This window comes from Streptopelia decaocto (assembly GCF_964273445.1).
Source record: "Streptopelia decaocto genome assembly, chromosome: 1".
Taxonomy (NCBI): Eukaryota; Metazoa; Chordata; class Aves; order Columbiformes; family Columbidae; genus Streptopelia; species Streptopelia decaocto.
The window spans coordinates 115,160,312-115,179,767 of NC_138663.1; the positions used below are offsets into that span (position 1 = coordinate 115,160,312).

The 19,456-nt window shown below is 41.5% G+C and overlaps 1 protein-coding gene across 2 annotated transcripts in view; it reads left to right on the forward strand.

The window, feature by feature from the left end:
- The window catches only part of LOC309439827 (amine oxidase [flavin-containing] A-like), a 41,718-nt gene that overhangs the window by 6,179 nt on the left and 16,083 nt on the right, over window positions 1-19,456 (forward strand). Inside the window, exons 2-6 of one of the 2 annotated variants that reach the window (XM_082052924.1) lie at window positions 6,947-7,041; window positions 9,593-9,730; window positions 17,250-17,286; window positions 17,817-17,921; window positions 19,219-19,310. In XM_082052924.1, coding sequence (XP_081909050.1) covers window positions 9,615-9,730; window positions 17,250-17,286; window positions 17,817-17,921; window positions 19,219-19,310 — 350 coding nt within the window. In that variant the 5' untranslated portion in view covers window positions 6,947-7,041; window positions 9,593-9,614. The remainder of the gene's footprint in view (window positions 1-6,946; window positions 7,042-9,592; window positions 9,731-17,249; window positions 17,287-17,816; window positions 17,922-19,218; window positions 19,311-19,456) is intronic. The other variant, XM_082052923.1, reaches the window with a different exon arrangement.

Below are 19,456 nucleotides of genomic sequence, written 5' to 3' on the forward strand. Positions count from 1 at the left end.
TAGAGTGGCTTCATCTCGTTTGGACAATGTACTCTGTAATAGAAAATATTTATTCTCTTTTGGTTGAAATCTTTGGTGAATCAACTGGATTATTTTTGATGGGGGCAGGGGGAAGAATTTACAAAAAAGAAATGGAAAACATTTACCCGAAAATTACAAAATAAATAAATGCAACCTCATCCCCGGTATCAAGTATTCTAAAACAAGGATTGAGAAAGAACATATGGAAAGATAAAATGCAGTTTCTGATAAACAGAAAGTTAGCAATGTTATGGTATTAGGCAACACTGAAGAAGAAATGAATGTAGACTTGTGATCCGCACTGTATATTCCTGCTGTTTTGTGCAAATTTAAGGGGCTGTAATTTAATCAATAAGTTTTTTCATTTTCTGTGGCATTTTTAAGGCTTCAAATCTTTAGTCTGTGAAGGAAAACAGTTCTTTAATTCTCAGTCTTCTATATGTTGTTGCCCATTAGTGATTTCTCTGGTCGGTTTGTTGTAACTGAATACATTTTAACTATATTTTAAAATTTATTTAAGTACCATCATGTGTACAAAAATGCCAATGAAAAGAAAATCGAGGGTGGAGCAGAAGGAGAAGAAAGAAGTGAGGAGATTTTGCCCTACAGTCATAGTAGAAATGTTTTGTGTCTCTTATTGACAGGTTCATGTTTACTTGGCAAACAGACTTCTAGTTGAATAATGAGAGCTGATTCAAAGGTGACCATTGCCAGATTTAATTACTCAATTGTGTTTGGAAAAAGTTAAGTCTTCCATCAGGGAAGCAGTAAAATTAATTGCAGCATTAGCATGCTGTTACAGTGGAACTTTGATGAGGATATATCGACAATTGTCTCACTTTACTGATGTATTATGCGAAAAAAAAAGTTTAAAAAGTATTCCCCTGCTAAGATTAGAAAAATGTAGCACTTTTCCAGAAAGGTGTTTTTTTCCTTATGTTAAAGCTTGCTAGAACAGTGCAATAATGGGTTAGTAGTTTCTCACACAAGGTAATTCTCCCACTCCATGTACAGTATGGTGGATTAGCAAGGATTTTACAAAGGAATGTATTAATTTGGTTTTGGTAAACTTTCAGCCTGATGGTGGGTGCATAAAAGGCAAATGCACTTGTCAAAGAAGCTAGCAAGTACGCAAGCAACGTAGCTAAAAAACCAGCAGAAAACCAGCAGACAGTTACCTTTTCAGTAGTAACAGGTAATTTTCTCTGCCTTTGTTTTCGTGTGCTTAATATAATACATATGTAGTGGCCTCAGTTTGAAGGGCTAAACGGTTAATGGTGTCAGAATATCATCACTCTCCTTCACTGCCCTTCATTACCCTGTATGGATACTGCCCTGGCATGTTTGGGAGATGCTCAGCATACATCATGTAAGAAGTGCTGTCTGGGAAAGATGCTGGTGATTTTTGCTTCCAGTCATGGTGTGTCAGTTAATCTGTTTGATGTACTGGATTTACAGAGCCTAGATTTTGAAAAGTAGAATCGCTATACTATTACTATAGGCTTACTATCACACTTTCAGCCTGACCTCCATCCCTGGAAAGGTAATGGAGCAGCTCATTCTGGACATCATCTTCAAGCATGTGGAGGAAAAGGAGTTTATCAGGAGTAGTCAGCATGGGTTCACCAAGGGGAAATCATGTTTGACCAACCTGATTGCATTCTATGATGTATGACTGGCTGGGTAGACGAGGGGAGAGCAGTGGAGGTTGTCCACCTTGACTTCAGCAAGGCTTTCGACACCGTCTCTCACAACATCCTCATAGGCAAGCTCAGGAAGTACGGGCTGGATGAATGTACTGTGAGATGGATCATGAATTGGTGGGATGACAGAGCTCAGAGGGTTGTGATCAATGGTGAAGAGTCTGATTGGAGGCCTGTAGTTAGTGGGGTTCCCCAGGGTCAGCATTAGGTCCAGTCTTGTTCAACCTATTCATCAAGGACCTGAATGAAGAGACTGAGTCCACCCTCAGAAGGTTTGCTGATGATACCAAACTGAGAGGAAGGGCCAACACAGCAGAAGGCTGTGCTGCCATTCAGCGAGACCTGGACAGGCTGGAGGACTGGGCAGAGAAGAACCTGATGAAGTTTAACAAGGACAAGTGAAGGGTCTGTACCTGGGAAGGAATAACCCCAGGCACCAGTACAGGTTAGGAGCGGACCTTCTGGAAAGCAGCTCTGCAGAAAAGGACTTGGGAGTTCTGAGTGTCAGCAGATTGACCTTGAGTCAACAATGTGCCCTTGTGGCCAAGAAGGCCAACGGTGTCCCGTGGTGCATTAAGAGTGAGACCAGCAGGTTGAGGGAGGTTATCCTCCTCCTCTACTCTGAGCTGGTGAGGCTGCATCTGGAGTCCTGTGCTCAGTTCTGGGTTCCCCGGTTTAAGAAGGACAAGGAATTACTGGAAGGAGTCCAGCAGCAGGCTACGAAGATTATTAGGGGCCTAGAGCACCTTTCTTATGAGACTGAGGGAACTGGGTCTGTTCACCCTGGAGAAGAGAAGGTTTAAAGGGGATCTCATCAATGTTTATAAATATCTCAAGGACTGGATGTCAAGAGAATGGGACCAGGCTGCTTTCAGTGGTGCCCAACAATAGGATGAGGGGCAACAGGCACAGACTGAAGCACAGGAGGTTCCATCTGAACATGAGGAAAAACTTCTTTACCTTGAGGATGCCAGAGCAGTGGAGCAGGCTGCCCAAGAGAGGTTGTGGAGTCTCCTTCTCTGGAGACATTCAAAACCCATCTGGACACATTCCTGTGTGATCTGCTCTAGGTGAACCTGCCTTATCAGGCAGGTTGGACTAGATAATCTCCAGAGGCCCCTTCCAACCCTAACCATTCTGTAACCATTCTTGTAATCCCAGTATTGAGGCAACTTGGAATTACTCTTGTAAACACTAATCTGATAAAGGCTTCCTTAAAAATAGGGAAATATTTCCCTCATTATGGGTCTCAATTGGGAACTGAGCTCAGGTCTCTTAAGTCCCAGCCTTGTGCAGTATCTGTAGAGTTGAACATTTTTCTCCTATGAGGTTGAGACATGCTTTGTCGTATTTTCCATTAGACTACATACAAAATTCGGTATTGTTCAGCATCTGTTTCAGCCATGGTCTATGTCTGGTAGTCTGCAGATTGGCATAAATCCGTCTTAGTTTCTTTTTTTTTTTTAGCTGTATATCCAGTGTTTTGATGCACTTGAAACTACTTTGCTTGATAGGATTATGACAATTTTCTGAAATGAAAGCAGCAGTAGTATCATCTGTAGCAGCAGTAATTCTGAGTCCTTGATAGCGCTGCAAAATCAATAGGAACAGAGCTCTCCTGCATGGTGCCCTTAGACAGGTGGGAGCTTGGTGTGAGATTGCCATAGAAACCCTTGTGGAGGATGTATAAGTCATCTTGCCTTGTTTATTCTCATCTAATAACAAGTGAATTTCTACAGCCAGATACTTCAAATAAGGCATGGTTTTGGCAGTTTCCTTTCATCTTTCTAAGGCAAGTAATCTATTTCTAATTCACAGAATTAGAGTAATATCTGGAAAGAGCATGGCCGGTGATTTGGGATGATTTGCAGCTTTATCTCTAGACTACACTTGAAGGAGGTGGAGGAAGCAACGGGGCACAACAGAAGCCTCAGCTGTGATAGACATGTCTGTGCTGCAGTCATACAGGACTACACAGGTGCCTTTGAAATATCTGGCATGAGTCTTGTCTGTGGCCTGAGACATCACAGCCCAGTACTGGATTTGGCCCTGTATGGTGTGCTCGCAGGTCTTGGTGGATATCCCCAATATCAGCCTTGATAAAAGAAAGCTTAGGGGAGACCTCATCACCAATTTCTAGTATTTAAGGGGTGTCTACAAAGAAGATGGGGACTCCCTTTTTACAAGGAGTCACACTGAAAATACAAGGGGCAATGGGTATAAGTTGCTCCTGGAGAGATTCCGATTAGACACAAGAGAGAAATTTTTCACTCTGAGAACAGTCAGCCATTGGAATAATCTCCCCAGGGAAGTGATGGATTCCCTAACATCAGACACTTTCAAGACTCCACTGGACAGGGTGCTGGGCCATCTTGTCCAGACTATGCTTTTGCCAAGAAAGGTTGGACCAGATGATTCTTGTGGTCCCTTCCAACCTGGTGTTCTATTATTTTATGAATATCCTAGGACATTGTGGCTGGTATCAGAGCCAATGTGCTCTGGAAGGCTGTTGTTTTAGAGTAGCGCTCTCATTACAGGAGGTCCTTATAGTATGAAGGTCCTGCCCTCCGCCTTGACAGCTCCTGGAAGATGTGTGATGCCCTCTGGGGAAGTAGGGGAGGTGAGAGGCTAGCTCCATGTGGCCTGAGGGGAGCTGAGCAGGCAGGGACAGGGCAAGAACTGGAAAGGAGAGGATCTCATTCCTTCCTGTCTCTCATTATCACCCCATTGATCAAACAAATAAATGTTCTCTCTCTGGCATCCAGTCCTGTAGAGGGTACTGGAACAGCAACAAAAGTCTTGAAAATTCAAGTTATGGAGAAGATAAAGGCAAAGTATGCCATCTATTTGGAGGTTAATTGTCTATCAAAAGCATGTAGGCTTCACGACCTGTGGGATGCTTAAGATATACCTGTGGAAGCCCCTGTATCTGGTGCACTTTGGTCACACCAGAATGGAGCTGAAAAGCTGGGTTTGACAGGCAGTTACATAGACCTACTCCATGTGTAGGTGTTGTTACTTCATTTTAAAAGAAACATGTTTCCATGCTTTAAACAAAGAAACGTGTAGTAATAATATTTTTCAGCAACATATTTTGCCATGTTTTTATTTCTGAGTTGGGCTCTCTCCCAGTTGCCAGTAAGCCATCACTGTCTAAATGTATCTCTTTCCATTTCCCAGTCTGTGTAGCTCTGAAGCCTTTTTTGGGGGGGGATCACTATCTATGGTGGCACTTGGGCTAACAATAATGAAACTAAAAACCTGTAAGGCTGTAATGCAACAGGTACAGTTTAATAAGCAAACAGGTTAGAGAACCTCAGTCATGTTACAATGTGTTCTTCATCCTGTAGAAGTCCTTCTTTATTTGGATGTATTGTATAATTAAGCCATAAACTCGTAATAAGCTCCATTTCCAATCAAGTCCATTGCAACTGTTATTCTTCCTAAACAACCGTGGCTTGAATATAGATACCATATACTGCATGAAATATAGTCTTAGACAATGAGGATTTGCAATTTTTTTTTTTTCACACCTAGGCCAGATTTTTGCTGTTTTGTGTTCCATAGGGTAACACACGAATGCACTGTGCATTTTTTCAAAACTTGTATATCTACAGTAAACTTTCTTACAAAAGAATTACCCACTCATGCTGGAGTGCCCAGTGGTATTTACACAGAATAGAGAAATTAAGGCTTTTATTTTATACATGTAGGAAATCCACTTTTTTGGTGACAAAACCCACTATATATTTTGAAAAATCATTTTTCCTCAAGTAAAAAAAGATTAAGAAAATACGGTAGTTTGTGTTTGCAACATTCTAGACTCGTGTCTTTTATGTTTGTGTTGGGGACAAAGAGAACATAATCACTGAAAGGACTGAAGAACTTATTATAAAAAAAATTGTAAAATGTCCATAGACTTCCATGTAGAAAAAAAAATAATCAAAAATTACTGAAAGAAATTAGATCAAATTATGTTTGCTTCATTGACAAATGGTTTGCATTAAAAAAAAACCACAAACAAATAAAAAAAAAACCCACAACAACAAAAACCAGAATATTAAATAGATAGAAGAATTAAGTATACTTCTGCTCCAGCAGCAATCTAAATAATATGATGCTAGGATGTAAAATTATTTTTAGATGGGTATTAAACTTCCTCAGTTCTGATTTCCAGTGAATGGTGTTCCACTTCCCCATTAAAAGCTTACATGCACGGAAGCTTATGGGTGATTCTGTATTGTTCTCAGAACAAATGAGTGTACTTAATGCTGCTCAGAACAATTCCTCTCCTCTGGTCTTTTCAGATGTGCATTCTCTGTAGGCTCCGAAACGGTTGTTTTTAATTACATTTTGAGGTAGTACAATAAACATGAATATAATATTATTATTCCTTCCTGCAGGGTATCTTGGAAGTTCTGATCAATAAGGCTGGCTTTCATATACTTAAGGAGGGGAAACAACTCCAAAGAAATAATGCCTCAGTGCCAAATTGGCCTGCAGGGCAGTGGGATAATCTGATTTCACAAACTCGTGATTGCTTTTTACAATTTCAGCTTGCATTTGTCAAAAGCAAGGAGAACTCCTGTCCAATTGAATTTTCAGTTGTTTCTAGTGCCTCCCTCACAAAGTCCCATAATTAGATGATTTTTGCTGTTACCATAATTCCTTTTATAAAGTATCTACATACAGCCTGTTTGATTGCCATGGTCAAACCCATGTTTAAAATGAATCTTGATAGCGAAGCAGGCTTTCTTTCTGCATGTGAATGAGGACAACAGATAGCAACAGAGTGGAGAGTTGATGAATGAGAGAAGTTGGAAGCCTACTTTGCTGGAACATGCCTATTTAGTGTATTATTACTTCTATCACTTTAGTACTGCAAGCCCCACAAGCTGGTTTCTACCTTCCTATATGCTGCACAAATTAAGAATAAGATGTGTGTCCCTTAATAATTCTGGTTTTAAAATGTCAAAATGCTAACCTGAAGGAGGAAACTTCAGTCTGTGAATGCTGTTTATGGAGACAAATAGTTATAATTGCAGCTAAGCAGCAGCCACATGATTTCTGTGGTAAGACACCATGATACATTTCTGATTTCTCTCAGGAATTTTTGAGAACAGTATTGAAATCTCTGACTTCGAAGCTTTGGTTCCGTTTTTGACCATTAATGTGGCTGATGGCTGCCACTTGCTTTAAAGCACTTCCTCTTTTTCTGGTAGGTTTGTCCGCTGCCAAATTGCTGTCTGAGTCTGGGGTCAGCGTGGTGGTTCTTGAGGCCCGGAACAGAGTTGGAGGAAGGACGTTCACTATCAGGGTAAGTGCTTCATGAGATGCTTGACTCTCACTTGTGCTGGTCTGCAACATGGCAAATATCACTTCTATTTCAAAGAGGGGCAAGAAGCAGGACCCAGGGAACTACGGATCAGTCAGCATCAACTCAATCCCCAGGAAAGTGATAGAGTGACGAATCCTGGGCACCGTTTCCAGGCACGTGAAGTACAAGAAAGTCATCAGCATGAATTCACCAAGAGGAAGTCATGCTTGACCAACTAGATAACTTTCTATGATGAAATGACTGGGTGGGTAGATGAGAGAAGAACAGTGGATATTCTCTACCTAGACTTCAGTAATTCAGCACTGTCTCCTGTAAGATCCTCATAGAAAAGCTAATGAAGTATGGGCTGATTAAGCAGACAGTGAGGGGGACTGAGAACTGGCTAACAGCCTGGGCCAGAGGATTGTGATTGCTGGTATGATGTCTAGATGGAGGTCAGTAACTTGCGGTGTACCCCAGGGATCAATACTGGGTCTGGTCCTGTTCAGCATCTTCATTAATGATCTGGGTGATGGAGGAACTGGAGCATCTGTCCTATGATAAAAGGCTAAAAGAACAGGCACTGTTTAGCCTGGAGAAAAGAAGACTGATGGGGGATCTCATCAGTATATAGAAGGGAGGGAAGGAAGGGTGCAAAGAGAATGGAGACAGGCTCTTTTCAGTGCTACCTAGTGGCAGGACAAGAGGCAATGGGCAAAAAACTGAAACACAGGAGGTTCAAACCATCTACACATTAGGAAACACTTTTTTACTGTGAGAGTGACCAAGCACTGTCTTGGGTCTCCTAGGGAGGTTGTGACATCTTCCTCCTTGGAGATATTTAACAGCTGTCTGGATGCAGTCCTGGGCAACTGACTCTAGGTGACCTTACCAGAACAGGAGGGATTGGACCAGGTGACCTCCAGAGGTCCCTTCTGATCTCAATCAGTCTGTGATTCTGTTGGGTTTGACATCATTAGCTAGGGTAAGAGAGAGAGAAGAGTTCGCAAAGGAGACAGGTGTCTCAAGTTGCCATCTCTTTTGTCACGTAACAGAGCTCTCTTTGGACAGGTTGCATTGCAGTATATGCTAGTGGGCTTCTCTTGACAGGAAGTGCTTTAAAATTGGTCCCTAAGCAACTCTGAGAGCCATCAAATGGGATTTGGGTGCCTAACCAGAAGTGTGTAGTGCCATTTTAACTGCACTAGGATACCTCGCCTGGCCTCCAGCTGCAAGTCTTCTGTGGGTTGTGAGTCAAATTTGTCAGCCTTGCAAAGAAGTCTTAGATACCTTGGGGTGTCTAAAATGGTGTTAAACATCTGTATTAAGGTAGTTGAATTCCACCCACACAGTCCATACTCTGTCCATGGCAGTATCTCTTCTGCCTTTACAGAGTGAAACTGTCATCTGAGATAAGGAGTGTCAAAGCATTTCTCTTCTCATTTCTGCCTCACTTTGCATACTGTAACAGGCATGGTAGCTAAGAGCCCTATAAGAAGCAGCCTGAGCACAGCTAGACGTCATTACAGCTCAGACATACATTTTAACATGCCTGAAAATGATCTGAAATAACACTCCTGCTTTTAAAACTGAACCACGTCTTGATTGCCATTAACAAGCAAATGAAAGAAACAACAAGTCATCTGTGCCACAGGGTAGCATAATACAGACATTACCTCTGCTTTCCACCCCGGGGAAATAGGGGAGATTTAAATTATGTCAGATGACATTGCTGGGAACCAGAGATAAACAGTGGTGTTTCAGCAGAAATCATTGTGCGTGAAACATGGAGCATAAACACCATCCTTCTGTGACGCTGAGAATGCCTAGCTTAAAATGCTCACTATAAACAGTCTTAAAAAGAGTTACCATCTTGGGAAATCGGCCTGCTTGTAATAATATGCGTCCCTGAAACTTTTTGCTTTCTTCCTGCTTCCCAAGTGCGTGTGATGCTCGTCTGAGGGGTGTGTGGAGCACCTTTGATGGCAGGCATGGCTGGGTCTGCTAGCCAGAGTGCACCAGGCTAGTGCCAAGGTGTGCCATGCTGGAAGGGAGATTACTCTCCTTGAATACTGCAGTGCAGTGCTCAGCATTTTCAGCATTAAGCCTAAGTAGTTTTCTACAGAGAGAAAACAAGCCTTGGTGCAGGAGATGGTTTCAACTTGAGAAATGTTTTGCAATGACAAGAAGAGTAACACGAATGCTGAAAAAGTAGGGTTAGACTTAACCAAAGCATTGATTTGGTTGAATATTTCTTCATATTCTCATGTCTTTTGTGAGACTAAAAAGCCAATGCTGAAAACTGTAGTGAAATTTAAATGAATTAAATCCAATTGCACATATGTGCATTACAGAGTGAAGACACTGTGACCTCTGTGTCTGTGATTACAGAGCTCTATACTGCCTACTTTTATAACAAGTCAGTCAGTACACCTTTTCTCCTGTGCATATAGTTGCAGTGCCAGCCAGTATGCAATAATACTTTCTACTTCTAGATGTTTATACCGAGGAGCTTCCCACCTTCTGATTCCTGTATTCTTTCTTTTGACAGAACGATCAAGTCAACTACGTAGATGTTGGTGGATCGTATGTGGGACCTACCCAAAACCGGATTCTTCGATTGGCAAAAGAGCTGGGTATTGAGACCTATAAAGTCAATGTCAAGGGCCATATGCTCCATTATAAGGGGGTAGGTATTGCGTCTTTCATTTTGTGATACCTAAAGGTATGACTGAGCTTTGGAAGTCACTGACAGTCATTAAGAAGGTTTCATTTAAAACTCGCTTTCAGTAATCCAGTAAGGACCTGCTTGAAGTGTTGTTATTCTATTTTAACTTGGAAGTGGGATTGATGGTTCTTGTTTTCTTTTGAAAAGTGTTCAGAAAATTGGACTCACAGCAGTTAAAAAATTTGGGATACGTTTGATGCCTGGTTGTCTTTGAATATATCCTTTAAATAATTTTTTCCTGAAATTTGGAAAATAATTGCTCTGAAATAAAAGCTATATTTAACTAAGGAAAACAAAAATGTCATTGGATACTACTGAATGAGGATACTAGACAGCAGTATTATGGGACTAGCCTGGGAGAAGTACAACATATTTGCTTCACTGATGTAACTAGATTCACAAAAGATCCCTCCCAGTCCTGTAGCATGGGACTCATCTTGCTTACAAGTGGATGTCTGGAAGCTGGACATCTCATCTGAGACTCATTGAGATTCTCTCTCTAGCTAATGGATAGAACAGGCACCTCCCAAGGCTGGCTGCAAGCTTCACATTTGAGATGTGGGGCAGTGGGGGCTCAGATAACCACTCTGAAGTGTGTACTGGTGTCGCTGAAGTGATCTAGAATGAAACCTGTCTTCAGAGGAGCCCTTGTCGTAGTTCTTTAGCTCACCAAAATTTTGCTCAGGTCCTAGTCAGGACCTGCTGCCCAAACCAGTGCAGAGGGAGATGGATGGAGAGAGGCCAAAGATCCATCGGTATTAGGTACAAGCATCTATCTCCATAACTCACAAACCACTTTACTTTCCAAAGACCATAACTTTTTTTTTTTTTTTTTAATATCCTTTAATCTTGGTACTGACCAGACTCTGGCAGAACAAGGCTTGAAGGCTCTATGAGTCAAAGTTGACGTAACACCACATGATGGATCCTTAACTGATTCAATTTTTGTTCTCACTTTTTCTTCCTAAGATTAGAGCATTGCATTCATACTGCAAAGTTTTATCATCTGGTTCTGTAACCTCTCTTTATTGGGCAGATTCATGCCATGCACTTAAGATAGTCACATCTTAAATAATTGCGTAGCCACTGCATAATGCTCAAAATGTTATTTTACACCACCTGAGGTAAAAATTGGTGTAATTCTACAGCAAGTGGGCTAGGCTGATTTGTACCAGCTAAATGTTTGGGCCACTCTGTTTAATTTAAGCTCAGACATGGATCTCTTAGCATTGTAAAAGGCATTTATCTTCTGTATGTTAAAAAAAAGGCTCTAATGGGTTACAGTAATTTAAGCCCTTAAACCATTTTGACACTGAAGCTGCAGCTTTTTTTTGTCCCACATTATATTATGCATGTTCTTACTAATGATCATGTGATTTTGTAAGTCTTCTTTGAAGTGGAAGCATGTTTCTAAGCAAGGGCCAGCATTACAAGCTATTCAGCTGGATCACAAGCTGTGGATCAATTCCAGAATTGACACCATGGTTCTGCCGAACAGTGTTCCCAAGGAGATGTAGTCATTGCAACAGAGTGACAGCAAAGGGTCTTTAAGGTCTCCCAGCATGCACAGATGCCCTTTATTTTAGGGATCTGTTGTTGAACCCTCTCTTGCCTCCCACTTCTACAAGCCTATTGAAAACCATCTGTGCAGTCCTGGCTTCTGGCTGGGCTGATGAGTGCTCAGGGCCCTTAGGGCTTGCACATTTTACCTACCCTCTGGCACATTGTTATCATGCTGTGATGGTGAGTTGGCCAGGGAGGGATTTGTGCTCTCCTGGCTATAGATGCACCCCTCATATTCATAAAAAATGCTCCAGGAACCGAGACACCTGTGGTACTTCCTAGATGACAGAAAACGTGTTAACAAGGAGGTGATTTGATATTGAAGGATCATTGCCTCAGAAATCAAATATTAATCTGAAAGATGGATGTGTTCAGCTTCTTGGGCTAATATGCTGTCAGCCATTGGGAAGCTGCTGCCTTTCAGGTTTGAAAAGTATCACTAAAACTTTTCTCCCTGCCTCTTCATCTGCTATTTCTGTCAGTTGATGTCTGCTGGGGATCATGTACCTGGGGCCAGAGAGGAAGGTCTCTTCCCAACAGCATTTCCCCAAAATCTGCAATGCTGTGCAGTTTTCTCAAAAGTGAGAGGGAGAGTGTTTTGAGGAATGACTAAACATGGCTTTAGATTTTGTTGTGACAGACATTCGACTGTATATAATCTCCACCATCCTCAGATTAAGAGATTTTTGGTCTCTTGTTTACCATACTAATTGATTCAGTTTAGCTGTTTCTGAAGACTGTCAGGATACTGCTTGGATTGAGTTAGGTCAAAGTGGAGAAATGGCTTATCCTAGCAGTGGAAGCAGCCAAGGGAAAGTGGAAATCCCTGAAGGGATTTCATGAATTTCTTTGCTCTGAAAAGAATTTTTCCCATGTGCGTGTGGAAAAATTCCATGTACTGCGAATTGTTTCATGTGGGCAGGTTTCCTTTATAGTTACAGTTTATTTGAAAAATCCAAATATGTAACTATTGTTTATCTTTTTTTTTTTTTTTGCTTGCTCATTCTTTCACGTCAGTTAGCATGGTAATGTGGACTGCTTTGATGTCAATCAGGAATCTGTTTGTATCCTGTTATCATAAATCTGTAACTTCAAACTGTACATTTTGTTACAAGCCCCAGACTTTCTTTCCAGCCGAATTGCTCCACGGCTACTGTCCCATAATTCACTGTCGAGGTTTTGATTGCGGGGTGACAATAAAACCGTGACAGATGTATTGTTAACCTCCTCTCCCTCTCTAGCCCCTCCCTCTCCCCTCTTCCCACTGAGGACAGGCGATCAGGAGGGAAAGAAGGACTGAGAGAAGAGAGCTGGAAAAATTAAAAATGTTTTACTAATGCTACTAGTAAAAATAGAGAAAATAATACAAAATATACAAAACCAATCTTGAAAGTCCTGGCAACTGCTCCAGCAGATGTATGGCCAGCACCCGAAGTCCTGGACTGGACTCTGCAGCCAGCCGGAACTGGATTCAGTCTCTCACTAGGCCTCAGTTCGCAGGGACGACTTGCAAGGTCCTCTCCTAATGTCGGCCATAAGGAAAAGGGATGAGATCCTCGTGATCTCCCACTTTTATATGAAGTATCACATGAATGGAATGGAATACTTAGTTGGTCAGTTTCAGTTCACTACTTCTCATTGCCCCTCTCGCAGGATGTACATCCATCCTTATCAGTCCAGCGACCTTGCATACCATTGCTATGTCTTCCAAAACATTTATCTAGCTTTCAGGAAAGCAGTTAGTAAGAAGACTTTAGCTGACAGGGAAGTTCACTAAAAGAGAAACTTGTTTTTAACAAAACCAGGACATTCACCAAGAATGCTTTAGAACTAAGAAAAGGCAGATGTGCTGGAGTTCTTCCTGCCCAGAAGAGCCAGGTAGCTTTTTATTTTTACAGAGGTCCTTGATGGTCATGCTGTGCTCTATTTTCAGCTTCTCTTTAGTAGAAGACCCTAGAAAGTAAAGGCATGAGGGTCTTGGTGTGGTATTAACTGTCTCACATAACTGCAGTCCTCTCATATCTATCAGCAACACCCAGCTTCAATATACATAAGATTTGTAAATAAGGACCAATTTTCCTTATTTGTTTGCTTATGATTTTCAGAGTAAGGTAACACTTGACAAAAGATGAGCATTTCTATGCAATGCTTCACATTGGCCATCTAGTCTTTTCTTTCCGTTCTTTAGGTTTAAGATTAAGAGACTAGGGTGCATCAGGGAAGTCTGTGACTAAGCCTGTGCAGGTCTCCACAAATGTGCAGTTCAGACATAGGAATCACAGGCAGTCCAAAGCACTGCAATGCTCTCGAGGCTGGACCTGTTTGAGAAGGTCCTGGGCAGCAAAGGATACCCATTAGAGCGCTCACACTGCAGGGAGCAGCTGCTCTCGCTGTGTGTCCTGTGCCCAGCCCAAGGGCAATGTAATCCCTACTCTGGAGCTTGAGGGATGCTCCTCCCATGCATCCTGATGTGTTGCTTGTCCTCAGCACAAGGCTGGGAAAATTGTCTGCTCCTCTTGCACAAATTGAAACTGAGGGTGGTTTCACAGCTGGGGCAGTTTGGGCTTAATTCCTATAGTTATGGCTATAAGCCACAGCATAGCCCTGAGCAGGGAAAAGACAGACCTTGTAGAGCATGTCTCTGTCTCCTGCCTTCTTTCCAACCACTGAACTACAGTGCTTGGGGATATTGTTTCCTTTGGATTGATGTGGGGTAACTAATTCAGGCAGGCAGCAGGACTCAAATCTGAGGTCTGCAGCAAAGCGTTCGACACACCAGGAAATGAAAAAAAAGTTAGATAAACTCTGTGGGTCAGTCAAGCAGCCTTGTGTTAGCATGGGAGCAAAGCCAGTGGGTTATTTGCCTTTCGGTTAAGAAAACAGTAGTTCTCAGAATAATATATCCAGAACAGTATAAACTTGTTTAAAAATGCAATATTGCAAGACTTGGCCTGCCTACAGTTAGCTCCTCTGTCAAACATGCTGCCAGAGCTCCTCTGCTTAGTAGGGAGACAATATTAAAAACACATGAATAACTTACCAGCCCCAGGTCATTTGGGCTAGATTTATTCCCTGCAGAAATACTTGTGAGTTGTAAAACTGATGTGGCTAAGGTTGGTTGGCTCGTGCTCTCTGATGGACAATGGGAATTTCTCTCCTGGAATTTGTTGGAATTGGGCTTTCCTCTGATCAGCTCCCACCTCTTAGGTCTATCCCCCCTGCACAAGGAGTTAGTGCACCCGTGAACTATTTCAGGCTCTCTGAATTCAATCTTGGCCTCTTCCAGGTCTGTTAGCACTTTTGTAGTTTTCCAGCTTTTCCTGCCCTTGGTCTCCAGGCTTACTGAAGCTATGGTGTTTTGAATGCAGAAGAGAGCAACGAGTAACGCAATTTTAGGCTGTTAATTATTGGTTGGCATTTCATAGTTCTCAGAGGATAAAATATGTTTTCCCATTGATCTTCCTGGGCTATGCTATTGACCCAAGATGTGGGGATAATATTTTCAAATCAGTAATGAAACGCTAGTTCTTATTTAAAATAGCAGAGAAGTGAATATCCAGGGTGATACATGTCATACCAGTGGCTGAGGTTGTAAGATTTCTTGATCATTTCTCAGCAGTTTGTGGTCCTGGTGGCCTACAGTTAGTATAGAGGTGGAAAAGTTGGAGGAAGATTTTAGGTAGCCAGGCAATGGGCAAGGTCTCTCACCAATTGCCCAATACTTAGTTGGTCAGTTTCAGTTCACTACTTCTTGTTGCCTGGGAGTTTCTCAGCCTGTAGCTGTTGAACACAGTAGAGTTAACGCTGGGAGCTGGAAAAGCTGTTTGACGCAAACCTTATCGCAGAGGTACTGAGACTTTTCTTTGGCTATTGTTTCCAGCAGTATAAGGAATGGGTTTGGCTGAAAACAAGAGGAGGGAGCCTTAGAAGAAGTTACTTTTTTTACTTTCTCTTTAAAGAAGTGTTTGGGGTTTTTTTAATTAAGCCTATGATAGGAGAGGTGTTTGCAAGTTATACCACTCAGTACAAGCACAGTCACTATCAAAAAGCTGTGTGAAAAGAGCTCTCACCAAACAGTGAGCTCTTTTCCCTTGGTCCCCTTGCAATATCAACATGACAGAACTGCGGTAATAACTTATTTTCACCTGTTGTTGGGTGGCCCGACAGCGTTGCATCTTATCTCTGCTTAAGGGCAGGATTATTGGTGTTGAAGTACATCAAGGGAGACACAATGATGGCACCTGCATTCCCGATCAGAGTAAAAAGTCTAGCAGTTAATGAACTTTGAAAGAGCAATATTTTATTATCTTTTTGAAACAGCAAAATGTGCAATAAAACGAGAATGATTGGCAATATATTACTGCTTTGTATCAGGGTTTCCTTGTTTGATACAGTGTTGGTTTATAACAGTAAAAGCTGTAGCATGCAGTATATCTCTTTGCATGTGTTTTTTGGTCCTCTTTTCTGTGGCTGAACACACAGTACTCCAAACTGGCAGTGAGAAATTGTGTTCAAGGAAAAGAAAGAGGCAGTGTCATACAGAGGATTCCCTTGCTGGTAGTTCATAGGAGCACTTTCTCTGTTCTTGCCACGGCAGAAGTGTGTTTTGCATCCACACGTGCACCTGGAGAAGGGTGGAGCAGCATCCCTTGCCCACCTTCCTCCAACACAACTCTCTAAACCATAAAGAAATGGGCATAAAAGAGAGAAAAAATAGTATGTGGTACACAATATTAAGATTATATAATCAGAAATCTGGAGGTAATCTATGAGCTCCATACTCATCCTGGTGACTTGAAAACTCAACATTTGTTGGAAATTAAAAAACAAACAAACAAACCACAAACTTTAAGCACTTGAATCTCAAGCTGAACTAAGTGCTGAGATCGCAACCTTGTGCCTCACTGGGCCCAGAGTAAAGGTTACTGTGTCCAGACTGAACAGGAGAGTGTGTTTGCTGTCGCCCCCACTGAAGATGGTGAGGGGGTAGAGCATAGAGTGGGCCATGGGCCTAGATGGACACCAGAGCTGGGGCACCACTGCAGCCATCCTCTGGGGAGTGAGGGAGCAAGCGGTGTTTGCCATAGCAAGATTTACCCCTGTACTCTTCTCTCCTCCATTGTACCTGGCCTGGGGATGATGAAAGTTGAACAAAATGTCAGAGTTTAGCTATTTTACTGCTTTTGCCAAATCTGAAAGCTCCATATGGTCTCAGAGTTTCACCCTGCACCTTTTATTTTCATTATGAACTTTGCAGAAAAAATGTTCTGAAGAATATCAGAAAATTCATATGTATTTGCATGCACATACACAATTATCAGTGAGGAAGACCAAAAAATTCTCTCTCACCACCTGTGGGGAAGGGGCATTTAGCTTCTCCTTTGTGTCCCCCTGTCCCTGGGTCACCATCTCACACATCTGTGGCACTGCAGCCTATCGCTTGGTCTGTTACTCCCCCCTGCCAGGTGCAATGGGCTGGCACAGTATTCATTGCCCTGAAAAGCACATTGCACACAACTTAGCACCACAGCTCCTACCTGCCGTGGTCCAGCATATTCACTGCGTCCTGCCATATAACCTCATGCCAACTTTTGGCACACCTGAAAGAGCAAACCTTAAAGGTGTCTGAGGAGAAATTTATCATTGGCTTGCATGGGGTAAGGTTCAAAGCAATTTAATAAGAGAAAGTATTTCCTGACCTTCCAACTCTCTTTCAGATTAAAGTTATCACAAAGAACCAGCTGCTGTTAGATTGTTTCACTTATCATTATATCACAGGATTATCTGAAACAGTCTGTATTCGTGTTGCAGCTATGTGTCATACACATTGTAAGTACTGATACCATTTTGCAAGTGTATGAAGTTTTTCATCCTGCAGCCCAAAACTTTCTTTTTGGCAATTTTATTTTTTTTTTAGGCTAGGCTTCTCCCAAGATGCTTGGCATAATAAACAGGTATGTTTGCTTTATATAGGTGAGGTGTACCTTAAAGGTGCTTAGGTAGTTTAAAAGTTTAAAATGCATTCAATTTTAGACCCATGCAATTTTAGGATGCACATTTCAGCAGGCAGGCAAACATTAGATTCATTAATATGTAATAATGAAGAATATAATAAAGAATGCTTAGGAACAAGCAATATTACCTCCTTGGCCATTGCGTGAATCTCCTTAGCCCAAAATTTGACAGCCTCCTCAGAACAAATGTACCCCTCCCCATCCCCTCAGAATAAAAAAAAATCTTATTGCCCTTTTTATTGTCAGCCCAACTGTTTTTTGGCACTCACACTTAGCTTCATGCATTTCGTTGCTTACATGCATATGCAGGGAGAAAAGAAAAAAAAAAAAAAAAGGGAAAAAAACCCTGAACCACTAGATCTTTTGGGGCAAAAGGTCAATCATGAGATGACTGAGAATTTTTTGTTCTTGAGTAATGAAGGGTATGCTCCATTGTGTTTCAGTTGCTTATGTTCTTGTGTGTATTTTAGGGAAAGTCACGCTATTTCACAGGTATTTCCCCTTCAACATGGAATCCCTTAGTTTATCTGGATTTCAATAACTTGTGGAGGACCATGGACAAGCTGGGAGAAGAGGTAGGCTGTGAAAATTGCATATGTTTCCTACAATGCTCTTGTCACCATGAGTAAATCTGGTTTTGTTTTGATTTGTTTCTGCTAGGCTTTTTTATTACTTCTTTAATATATATACATACATACATACATACATATATATATATATATATATATATATATATATATATAAATCCACCAGGAAATATATCTATGTTGCATGGGAACTATCAGGAATAACAGGTCTTCCTTACCAAGAAGGGGTTGGACTAGATGACCTTTAATGGTCCCTTCTAACGCAAACTATTCTATGATTCTATGAGCGGATACAGAAAGACCTGGAGGCATCTAAGATATCTGAAAAAAATGAAGTTTAACCTCAGTGTATGTGTTTTCTCATGCCAGGGCAAACCATTCCATGAGTTGAGAAGGGTTTTTCCCCTTCCCCTGTGGCAGTCTTTTTGAGTAAGGATGAATATTTTTTGTAGCTGCCTAAGTTGGGCTCCAGTTTGGCTTCATAGTAATTTTATTTCTAAAATTCTTAAACAATAAGTGCCTTCAAAGTTCAAGCAGGACAACTGCAGATCTTCCTGTGTGCAAAAAGTAGCCCCTGGAGCATCATCCTCTCTTTCAGATATTTATCAGTTGCCTTATAATTTGGCTACAGACTAGGGACCCTACCTTACAATACCCTTCAGTCATAACTAACTATATTCCTGCGAAGTTCATTGAGTTTATATGGTTTTACAGAACCAAATTTGTGCATGATACTACACTTTTTTTGTCAAATAATACATATTTTTTAAAGATTCAAATACCTGATAGTGTCCTCATGTCATGGTATTTACATGCAATGGTTTATTATTATGAATTTAACTGTCTAAAAAATGTTTTATAGTATCTAGGTATTTTTGCTCCCTCTGTAGTTAACAGAAAGTCATAGGGGCCTTCCGATACCCATCTTGGAACTGACTGAATCTCTGACTGGAGACTTTTTCCTTCAACTGTTGGAGGACACCAAGACGACTACATTAGAATAGACACCTCACTTCTGGACAGCTGAAGGCCAGATGAGTCCCAACATCAGGATATAGTTCGTTGATCAGACAAAGCCTGATTTGGTGGTCATGCTACAATTCATTCCTCGTGTGTGAATAGAAACTATTCCATTTAGTGAATTTGTTCCAAATTTACAGTCTTGTGCAGGGGACAAAAGCAACTCCTGGCTAACATAACAATTATTTCTGTGCAACTAACTAGTATTGACCAGGCAATGATGTAGTACTGAATAATTTATTGAATATTTTGCTTCTGTCTCCAGATTCCCCTCGATGCACCATGGGATGCTCCACATGCTGAAGAATGGGACAAAATGACCATGAAAGAGCTGATAAATAAGATTTGCTGGACCAAGTACATAACTCTTTATTCACTTTGAAATCCAGCTGTGGAATTACAGTGGCTCCCTGGCAAATTCTGGGGTACAGCTGAGTAAAGGCAGTGAGAGAGCAGGAGGTGTTTGAGATGAGTCTGGTCTTTGTGATGAGCTGTTGTCAGGC